At 37.3% G+C, this 11,700-nt stretch overlaps 1 protein-coding gene across 1 annotated transcript; it reads right to left on the bottom strand.

The window, feature by feature from the left end:
- Nucleotides 1–7,681: 7,681 nt before the first annotated feature.
- Nucleotides 7,682–11,700, bottom strand: LOC107742652 (transmembrane protein FAM155A-like). The gene is made up of 2 exons (XM_016555705.1): nucleotides 10,811–11,700; nucleotides 7,682–7,798 (listed from the first exon to the last, which is right to left on the bottom strand). The coding sequence occupies exons 1-2, from the start codon at nucleotides 11,495–11,497 to the stop codon at nucleotides 7,682–7,684; spliced, it is 804 nt and encodes a 267-aa protein (XP_016411191.1). The 5' UTR covers nucleotides 11,498–11,700.

Here is an 11,700-nt window from a genome sequence, read left to right as displayed (position 1 = left end):
ATAGGATATTTTCCTTTTAATGCACCTGAAAAAGTTTAAAAACACTATACACACCTCGAAAATCTACTATAATACAACCTTTGCCATACTGTTTTTAATGTACACTTCAAAAGTTGTAACCTAAAACTGGTAACATCTAAATGAACTGGGTTTAATTCAGAAATAGTATTTAATATAGCTGAATCAACTATATCAATCAACAACAAAAAAAAAAAATTCATTTTCATTATTTACTCACATTCATGTTGTTCCAAATCTGTATGAATTTCTTTCTTCTGTTGAACACAAAATAATATATTTTGAAGAAAGTTGGTATCCAAATAGTGTCTAGTCTAGTAGTTTAATAGTTCTAGTCTAGTCTAATAGTTTCATTGACTTCCATAGTATTTTTCCCCTACTATGGAAATCAATGGCTACTGGAAACTGCTTGGTTTATAACGTTGTGAGAACTGTGAGCAACAAGTGTGCTGTACATTTCCTGTATAAGTGACATTGACATGCTGTTTTATAGAATATCACAGTACCAGTGAGTTTACTACAAGCTGTAACAGCAGCCCCTATGTATTGCAAATCGTTGGTGGCTTGACAACCTCCAACAGAGCTCCCGTTTCTTGCATAATGATCAATTTCACACTTTCCATCCGCTACACAGTGTTTAAAGAGGTGACTCATAGAACCTCACCGCATGATCATTCAGCTGGGGCTAAAACAAACAGGGTGAGATATATTTAAGTCTACTTAACTATTACAGTGACTGCACTTTAATGGAGAGCTCAATAGGTACCAATAATCTTACCACTGAGAAACATCCTGATCATGTCATGCTTGTGATGGAGTTTCCGGTTGAGCGACTGCATCGGTATCATCCTCGGACTCGGGCTCGAATTGATAAGGTAATATCGATGCCATTTTTGTAACCTTATAGCATCTTTGTTTACAAGTAACCCTACGGAACAAATTAAATTAATTATGGTAATGGGTGTTTCGTTTACGACACGCAATGTATACGGAAAGACCAATTACAACAATGTTGTAAAATTACAATGTTTTCTGATCTTAGATGCATTTAAACCTGCATTTAAACTTGTCCTTGTAGGGGACTCCAACACAATATTAGGACACTTTTTAAATATCATATGACCTGCTCTTTAAGAGCAAATTTGGGCCCACGTGCATTGCACTTGTCCTCAGAGGGCATTAATGGAAAGCTTATTACTGAATGGAAAGATTAAAGAGTGCAAAGGAGAGGTGAGAGGGAAATTAACAATTTCATGTGTTACAAAGGGCTAGATGGGGACCACAGAACTAAAAGTGTGACCAGAATGATGGGGGCCTGGATCTGAGCTAGCACTAATTTACCAGTTTTTAGGGTAGGAACAGGTATTCCCTTAATGGAACAGTTGCTTGTTTTAGCTGAATGAAGCAGCAGTCACAGTGTTAAGAGTTGTGAAAGCCAACTGTATTTCACTCTCTTGGCTCCCTAGAAAGCGTTTTATTTGGTGCAGACATGCTTTGAATGAAACGGCATGTATGGCGCCTCCCGGGTGAAGAGAACATGATTCACCCTCTTCCCACCATTGATCTTCTCACTGACAGACACCCGTAATAAAGATGATGTCAAGCAGTCTGGGAATCGGTTGACCTTGTGCTAAACAAGTAGTTAATCAATAGTCAACCTTAATCTACATACTGTTCATTTCCAGTGAATCATTTGTGAAACTTTTAAGAGTTAAGGATAATATGATGTAGTTTTAGGAAGTGAAATGTCAAGGACTGAGGTTCTCTGTTCCACAGTTGAGAGAAGCTACAGTTAACTTTAAAGGGAGATAAAATGCATTTATAGTAATGTACTTACAATGGAACCCTTACAGACAAGATAGCCAGAAGGTTTAAATGAAGTAAAACTTGTTTTTTTTTTTTTTTTTTTTTTTTTACTTTATTTTAGTTGTACTTTTAGTTTTTTTTTAGTTTTTTTAGGCTACTTTTCAGCAATTCCTATATGTAGAGTATTTTGTAAGTCAGTAGCGCTTTATGAATAGCTCATCCTGCCCCTTCCATGTCACTTCCTACAAGCATAGATTTATTTTTAGCATAGCACTGGATGCATCCTCATTCATTTACTGTCCATATTTACTGTACAATATTAGAATTAGATTAGAATTAATGCATCATAGTATGAACATGCTGTCATTTACTTATCATCATCTACTTACCATCAAGCTGTTTCAAACTTGCATGACTTTCTTTCTTCTGTTTATAAAATAAGATATTTTGAAGAATGTGGGTAACAATGGTTCCCTTCCACTAAGCATACATATGCACGAATGTGTGTAAAATCTGCGTAATGTTTTCATGAAAAAATCATGACACCTAAAATGTACTAAAATTGATTTTAAATGACAAAACAAGTAGGAACAACTGAAACCACACGTACACAAAAAGCACATACTCTGGGTGGCCATTAAATGTTCAGAAGAAAATTATATTTCATCTTAAATCTATAATACTGTAATTATATACAGTATCACTTATAGTTAAGATTACATTTATATCTTATCTTAAAATTTCATAATATACAGTGAAAGAATTATAAACTTGCTTTGTAAGTCAAGCTGTGAGGTTTCGCTGAATAACAACACAGATATACCAGGGCCGCATTAACTATTGGGCTAGGCCCCGGGGCCCGAGCAAGGAGGGGGCCCGTGATTGGCTGTGGAGTAGATTGACAAACATCAGTAGCGCCGATCGCCAAAGCCCCACCATGCCCCTCACTTTTTAGAGTTTTTTCGTAAATTCCATGCATTACCATTAGAGATTAAAACGTCACATTTGAATTTGGTTTACCAATCAAATTCATTTATTATATATTTTACTTTTGAAAGAACTGTGCACATATCAGGTGATCGCTGCGCCTAATGTCTGCATTTACCTCTCTTCACTTTGCTCTGGTGTAATCTAGAAATGGTCATGCAAAGAGCAATCTTCGATAAGTAAAAATGTCAACTATTCTAAAAAAAATAGCGAGAGAAAACAATGAGGAGAGAGGGGAAACATGAGTTAGTCACTAAATTCCACAGCTAGTTTATTTTACTAAAGCTGATGATGGAGTGGGAGTTGTGGAACCGCAAATGGACCGGACACATGAGCAGATAAAAACAGCGTCATCATCCCCTCAGATTTTAGGTTAGTTAGATTTTTAACTTGATAGATGTATATTGCTTTTTGTTTTTGAACAAACTCTATAGGCCTATATTCGCTTATGGGTTGAGAAATTCATTTTGCGCGTCATGATGTAGTAGGCCTAAGCTTTTAATTTAAATGCATTTTAAGCATTGTAGTTTAAAAACTAATTTAACTGTTCAGGGACATTTAGCAGTGGGGCAAAATTCATTTTGGCTCGTACAGCGCCTGACTAAACTAAGAGTTATTTTTCGCGCCTTGTGTTTAATCGTTCGAATACACATAGTTATGTGTCAAAATGCCTGTCTCCTCGTCAACACAGTTATTTGTGTCTTAAATTAACGTTAATAGTTAAAGATAAAGCATGTGCACTAGTTGCCTATTATGCGATCCTGCCATTATATGATGAGATTTTAAATTCAAAAATTTAAATATTATAGTTTCAGTTTACACACAATACAAATACACAATGCACACAATACAAATAATATAATTTACTCAGTTTCAAGTTGTTCTGAACCTGTATGAATTTTATTTGAATTTACTTTGTTCTCCTCAACATAAAAGAAGATATTTTGAAGAATATAAGTGTTTGTAGGTCAATTTGTTCTATTGTAATTTATGACTGTTTACTTGTCTTCAGTAAGTTTGTTTTTACATAGGCTAGTATTTTTTTATTTTGTGATATTGGAATTGGAAACAAGAATTATGAAATTGCAATGCATCAAAACTTTTGATTGGATAAAAATCCTATTTTACTATTTTTGGTATAAGAAAAAAGTTATTAAACCTGTTATACTGTATTATGACAGCACTTTTTTTTAAACTTAATTTCAATATCGTGATAATACCGTATACCGTAATAAACGCATTAGCAATTAATTGCAACATGAAAATTTGATACCGGCATATCCCTAGCGTGTATGTATAGCTGGCTAATGTAATATGGGTCTGTATAGCAAGAGTTTTTATTGTATTTGAACTGGTTTTGAGAACGACACACTTGGCATTGCTTGAGGATCTTGCAGTGTGTCTTTCAGGCATGAGCGCGTCTTTAAAGAGCATCATATGTTTGCTGAGAATGATGAAAGACTGCCAAGAAAAGGTTGTGTGCAAAGCCCTTATATGGAGATGGTTTGGGTGTGGTTTATGCAATTGAGAAATGACTAGCCTTGGGCACTCATCCACTCATTTAGAATAATGCTAAAATTATTAACATTAGAACATGGTTAAGAAAAAAATCATGGGTGTACGCATGCGCTATGAATTAGTTCTCCTGTGCGTATAAATACTAAATGAGAGGAAACAAACAAACATTCCTCAAAAGCCCAATATATCTGACATGCACATTTGAACATTATTTTTCTAAAACATTATGTATGATAATCATGTACACCTAAGTTGCTTCAGTCCAGTAAGTGTTCATCTTGAAATATTACTAACAACATCAAAGTTATTCTTAAGTTTACTTTATAAAAATCAGTAAAGATTTCACAGCAAAACACACATTAACCAACCTGAAGGTGGAAGTTTGTACAATTATACTAATAGACCTTTTACTTGCTTAAAAGTATAAACTATCAATCAGAAGAAAGAAGGCATGTAATAGATTGTGTGCAATAGGTTTTTCATCAAAGTTTTGATCATGTTTATCATTTAAAGGCCTTAGAAATTCAAGTATCAGCGTTGTTTTAGAAACCACTGACTTTAATTGTATGGACAAAAACAGTTGAAACATTCTTTGAAAATCTTGTTTTGTGTTCTGCAGAAGAAAGAAAGTCATACAGATGTGGAACGAGATGAGGGTGAGTAAATTATGAAATAATTTTTAATCTATATATTTTCATTTCCTCTAAAGCACTGTATTTATTGTCAATAATGAGGAACCACAGCCTGGGATGGACAGTTGGAGGTCTGGGTTCTCTGAAGTACTTTACAGTCTTTCCTTGGGAATTAAAGTTGGTGAATCTGTATGAAGTCTCCAAGACTCTTATTGTTGACTGACGTCAAACTCACGCTGACACTTATTAAGCTGCTGTACGATCTCCTTGGCAACATATCCTCAAAGGCATTCTGACTAGAGGTCTTCTCGGGTCCTAAAATCTGTACCCGACCTGAATCAACCCGAATCACTTCTTACCCGAACCCGTTATTTGTGCATTTTTCTTTTTTTCTGCTTGTTACTTTGCACTGTTTGTTAGAAAATGTTTATTTACTATTTATTCAGGTTTTTTAAGGTATCTAATATTTTGATATTTAATTTCCATGATCTAAATATTCTTAAAAATTAAAAGTTTGTTGTCATTTGGAAGTGTGTAGGCCTTCTTGCATTATTATGCTGTTATATTATGATTATATATTCAGTGGCATAAAATGGTCTTTAAAATGACAATAATATCGCTTATCGCAATTATTTGTGGGGCAATATATCACACAACAAAAAGTTGTTATCGTGACAGGCCTACCCGACAGAATTTATTTTCGAACCCGACTGGACCCAAACATAAACGGCATTGACGTGTGCACAGCCTGCAATCCCCACACTCAGTAAAGAAAAATCCTGGTGTCCTGCTGACTGATTTGGCCGCTTCTCCATTACTTTGATTTATTTAACATTTATTCAATTCATTATAAGGCTACTTTATATTAGTGCCTGCCTGATGGATACAAGTTATTTCTGAGCTCGGCTTTCAATTGTGACCAGTGGATTTGAAAAATAAACGTGATATTTTGATAAAAAATAAATCGATAGCCTAATAATTCATGGATTCGCTAGTGTTGTCTGCAACCTGATCTCCGGCGAAAGGCTTCTGCACACAAAAAAGAAAAGCCCTGCATGATCACGCAGCATAATGAAGCGAGTGGATTTTCCTGATGGATCTCATATCTATAAAATGATTTATGTGTGCAAGGTTACAAACGTATGCTCCTGTTCTATGTGCTCTATGTTGTGTGGCACATTATTACAGACCACAGTACAGTAATGGAGATCTGGGACACTGACCTTGGTTGCAGTTGTGTCCCTCACTGGAAGCCTGCTGCAGCAGCCCACGGCAGGCTTTTATGAATAAGCAAACACACTCAGCATTATAATGCTACCATGGAGACCTGACCCTAACCACAGCTTCAACCTCTTGGCTCCACCTATCACTGTAATCCCATACAATCCTTTATTTCAATGAACAGGAGTAGCAGGGGATCTGAGCTCCAGCCTATGAGTTCATCTGAATGGCATCTCTATGAATGCAGTACACTAGCTATGATATGCAAAGAGCTCAAATACTGTGTGACTGCTGCTTAAAAAAAAAACCTTGATGGGGTAAATATAAATCATGATAACATATTAACATCAATATATCACTATAGAACTATTTTTGCATTAACACTTGACCATGAGAAAAAGGTTACCCAACCATCTGCAAACACCATGCTGAAGTGTCTCTTTAGAATGGAGAATGACTATCCAACCTGATAAGCTAAATGCCACCCATTAGGATGATTAAAAAAGAGCCCGATTATGCAAAGCTTGAAATGAATGGGAAGTAGCAGAATCCTGTGTGTCTAGCTATTTGTGTGGTTAGTCCAACGATTGAAAACACATAATCACAATCTCTCTCCCTTTTTTCTTTCTTTATCGAATGTGCAAGAAGATCTAGTAACATTTCTATTTCTATTTATGACTAACTTCTACTCTCATAAATTATGTTCATAATCGTATTAACCTACTCTGGTCCAAAAACCAAGAATTTGTTTTTAACCTCATTGCAAAACATCAGTCTAAAAGACCTTGGTCCTGAGATTCTTTTTTGTAAAAAAATAAATATGCATTATAATAGGAACAGATTTGATACAGTGATACGGTGAATTGTGTATCTGTCTTTTGCTTTAATGCATCAGTTTTTTATTATTTAAAATGCTGTATGGTCTAGTGTAATATATTCCAGTTTGTACAGTATAAAAACCTGATTATTAGGTAATGTAAGCTTACAGATAAGACAACTGTATGGTTTGGACATAAAGTTGTCTTATCTGTAACATTAAACAAATTGCTATGTATTTTCCAAAAGAGGGAACACCATCCTCACCTTCTCACTGGTACAAATAATTTGGCACACATAATGCACCTCTGTTGTAAATTAAAAAGTTGTAAATTACAAAAAGATATAACTTCCATTTTTCTCTTATAGGCAAATGTGATCATACACAGAGAAAAGTTTACTAGTCGCCTATGTCTGTCCTCTGTAACTCTGGTTTTATATCAGTTTTGGTGTTTCATGCCAGAATTTTGGATAAAGAAAATAGCCTTCTGATAGTCATCTTCTGTTGGCTAACACTAATAAAGGCCCTGTTTAAATAACACAGTGAGCAGTGATAGCATTAATGAGACAGAGAAGCACTGTCTGCTTTTTCTAGAATAAAAAGAGTAGGAAACCGAACAAAAAAACGTCCCTTCATGAACATGATAACAACGTAGGGGCTTCTGTTTTGTATAATTTGCATTTCAGATTCTCCAATCCCACTCCATGTGAAGCTCAGTGACAAGCAAATCCTGTATCCACTTACAGTTGGTTGAGTCAAATGAGCAAAGCACCCAGTTAAACGAATAGGCTAGTTCACCCTAAAAATAAAAACTTTGTCAATTTTTGATTCTGTCAACATATAATGTAATGTAATTGTAATGACAAGAGGGTGAGTAAATGATGACAGAATTCACATTTTGAGGGGAACTAATCCTTTAATTTAGCAATTCTGGATAGAGGATACACAACTGGGAAAACGTGAAAATCTATATGAGGAGATTATTCAATTATCAATTATTCAATTGTATTGCAATATAGAGAGAAACGAGAAGGAAAGTGTGAGCAACAGACAGAATGGTGATAAAGACATGTCCCAAAAATGAGATAACTTTGAAAGAAATGAACAAGCAACTGTGCTAAACCCTTGCAGCGATCATACCATAGGTGTTCTAAAAATATCTATGCTATTAGAAGGATGTTGTCCTTATCTATTCTCAGTAAATAGGGTTTCATCCCAATAGCTATCAATTCCATACCACAAGCCTTTCTATATTGGCCATAAGAGTCAATCAGAGGAAATCTGAAAGATCTATGCCAAACACTCATAACATACATTAGGAGGTTTTCATCCACATTTCTAATTGAAATGTAATGAGTACAGCATATTTTCAACTCGCTACAGCAAGAAACAGCAGATTTGAACTCTTAGTATCAAATTATTTTGAATCATACTGAGTGGAAAAGTCAGGGCAAGTAACAAAATTGACTTCTCTAAGTTATTTTGTAGCATTTTAATGATTAATTAAGTACTTCACATAAGAGAACACACTATAGTGTAAAAAAAAAGAACATCAAAAGCATTCCACCTTTGAATAAAAGTACTGTCCACTTTTGGTCTCTGAGACACTAAATGTGGTCCATGTTATCAGTGATGTGATTGCTTTGTCACAGAACAGCCTAGCTGTAACACCAGTGCAACAGTAGAGCTCAATACAGTAGCTAAGAATTGCACACTATTGAGTAAAACCTTCTTAATTTATCTGTCTAATCACTACCCCTTCCCATCATTTGTTTGTTACCTATTTCGAATGTCTAGTTTATTCATAGAAATTGAATTGAACATTTAACACATTTACACACAATGCAAACACATTCACACAGACCAAAGTAACAGTGTCTTCCACACTCTGATGCAGTACAAAGAAGGCGCCGAATTAAATCAACCCGAAGGCTGATCCGGCTGTCAGAGACGGCATATCACAGTGATCACACATCCTCTCAGTCTCTCTCTGTTTTTCTTTCTGTCTCTATCTCTCGCTACTTAATCACAGCTGGGACTGGCTATCACTTACAGCTGCTTGCCAGAGGCTCTGACTGACTCCTGCCACCTCCCTCTGCATTACGGCCTTCATTCACACTCACTGGTAGTTTATCAGGCTACGGTAAGATGGTTCGACATTTATGTTGACGCTTGAAAATGTCTGTTGTCTGAGAAACAGAACAGTCCAAATATTCTACCACATGCATCCTGTCCATTTGAAAGCCATTGATTTGTTTAAAAAGCATTCAATATAAATTCTTCAGCCGTATTGTGCCAGCAATGATGAGCACTTATGTTTTCCTGCACAGAAGAACAATGATGCAAAACAGTAGTAGACTTATCATCCACAATAATACGAAATACTAATTTGTGGTTACTGGCCAGACTTTCTATCCTCAAACAATACATCGCAAGCATTTAATAGAAATAATTGTTCTGTAGAGGCTGTTGCAGAGAGATTATTCATAGGAGGTTTCTGTATAGCAATTCTGTGGCTGTCACTTTGCTGAGATATGGCGAAGGCAAAGTAAACAACACACACAGGCGTTAGTATGAATTGTCCTGAAAAGAAATGTAACTCATCAACAGGTTGAAATAAGTACACAGCCTCTCTGTCAGCCTCTATGAAATAGTGTTGATACTACATTATTGCAATTATCTTGGATTAACAGTTGCAAACAGCTTTTTTCTTGTGCTTTAGAGAGGCAGATGTGGATTGTTAGGAGTGGAGATGTATCACAAATGCAAATGTCCAATGTCATCATTATTGGCTATGATAATGTAGTAAAATACAAATTGCTCATGTAATAATTAAATATGGCCCTTACATCAAAAGGCCTGTCCATTGTTGAGCGTTTTTCAGCACCACAGACAGCAAGCACTGATTCCGTGAGCTGCAATCCTTTGCCAAATGAACCAGTGAATAAGCAAAACACGCCACCTACTTATTCACCAGATTATCTGTGATTAACTTTCAAGCTCTCGGTAAATGTTTGACCATTAATAACGCAAAGCAACACATACGTAAAGAACACGGCAAGATCGCTTCCTTATCAGCACACAGCAACTATACACAGTGTGCCATTTTTTTTTCGTCGCCCAGGAGCAATCCATTTAAGATTACAGCGGGAGCTCGAAAATTAACCTTAATGTCAAGTTTATGGCGGTTAAGAGGGCACCCTGTTGCAGCGTGCGCAAAGTGCTGTGCAAACAAGACCAATGAGCGAGGGAAAATACTCTTGTGAGAGATTAGCTGAGAAAGCACCGCTGCCCTATTAGCGTTATTGAAATGTACTCAGTGTGGTGGACGTGAATAAACACCTGGCGGAGCAGCTCTATATTCAGTTCAGAGAGACGCACCTGCGCGCTATAGAATGATGCACGTACGTTGAAAAGATTGGCTGTGCGGCGTTTTGTGCATTGACACAGTAACCTTGAATCAGCAGCAACATTTAATTTCCTCCGTAAGATTAGACCAGAACAATGGATTTTGAGTTGATCGCGCTCCCCAGCGAGGAATAAATTGAGAAACGAGGAAAGGAAAAGTTTAAAAGCCTGTCTGATTTTTTCACTCTCAAACTGTCTTAGAAATGACATGCCTGCAAAGTTGCCACCAACAGATGCCACCAACAGATACGAAATGCGGAAAAAACAGAATACAATACGAAATGCACTTTTCCCCACTAAAACATCACCACGTTAAGCTACTGTCACCAGTTACCATGACGACTGAGAACGAAGAGCCAACTCTATTCAATGAAAACGAGAGATCCAGATAATAAAGCCCTACCTTGCATTCTTCCATGCACGTCCTTACTGAGTATACATCCGTCTCGTATTTGTCTGCCATCATCTCAAATTCCTCATATTTCTCCTGCGCGTGCAGGTCATAACGCTGGTACGCCTGAACGCACAGACTGCACCTGTTTAGGTCGCCGTCCAGGATCACGTCAAGGCTGCAGTTCAAATTGTCCGGACTTAATGATCCATAAAGCAAATCCATAAGAGAGTACGAATTACAAAAGGAAAGGTACAAATCGCTTATGTTCATCCACCGCGTCCCCTCCGTTTCCGAGAGGCCCCTGCACAAGTGGTCAGCGTCGACAAAAGTGAAGCAGTTTTCAGACAAACCATCCGGGTGGCAAGTTTCTAGTTGCCACAAAGGTTTGGTAGAATTGACTACAAAAATAGCATCTTCATTTCTTCTGAGGCTGCTGTGTGTTGAAGGGTGGTCGGGTCTGTGGTTTGCGCTCATGTCCACTGAAGCTAACTTGTTTCGGGTCCTTGTCAGTTTGGCCTCGGCGCAGAACCACAGATTATCAGAAAGCAGAACGGTTAGAAATAAGAGGGACGCTAAGGACAATCGCCATCGCTGGGCCCTCTCGGAGTCGGTGAATGGCTTCTCGTTCTCGCGGGGAGCACACCAAATTTTTAAGCCGTCATCTCGCTGCCGACACTTCCAAGCACCGCTGGTCATATTTTGGGAAAGCGCAGCTCTGGCTGACTCCACCGTGGGGGCTTTTCTGCCACAATAGTCATTGACGGGAGGTCTGCCTTGAGTTTTGCCCACTAAACGATGGCTGACGAGCGGTCGTGGCTCACCTCCGCGATTAACTGCAATTCCCGATCAATTGCTGTGTTCAGGGGGATTACTGCTTTCATTGTCGAATCCCCTCTCCC

The sequence above is a fragment of the Sinocyclocheilus rhinocerous genome, unplaced genomic scaffold, assembly GCF_001515625.1.
Source record: "Sinocyclocheilus rhinocerous isolate Xijiao unplaced genomic scaffold, SAMN03320098_v1.1 scaffold947, whole genome shotgun sequence".
NCBI classification, from domain to species: Eukaryota; Metazoa; Chordata; class Actinopteri; order Cypriniformes; family Cyprinidae; genus Sinocyclocheilus; species Sinocyclocheilus rhinocerous.
Note: the sequence above shows the minus strand (reverse complement) of the source record. Positions and strands in the feature narration are given on the sequence as shown.

What these genes read in the sequence shown, in the direction of transcription:
- LOC107742652 (XM_016555705.1), bottom strand. Translation starts at nt 11,497, where the DNA reads ATGACCAGCGGTGCTTGGAAGTGTCGGCAGCGAGATGACGGCTTAAAA. An exon ending in CGTGCATGGAAGAATGCAAG is followed by an intron (nt 7,799 to 10,810) that starts GTAGGGCTTTAT and finishes TTTTATTTTTAG; the next exon opens with GGTGAACTAGCCTATTCGTT.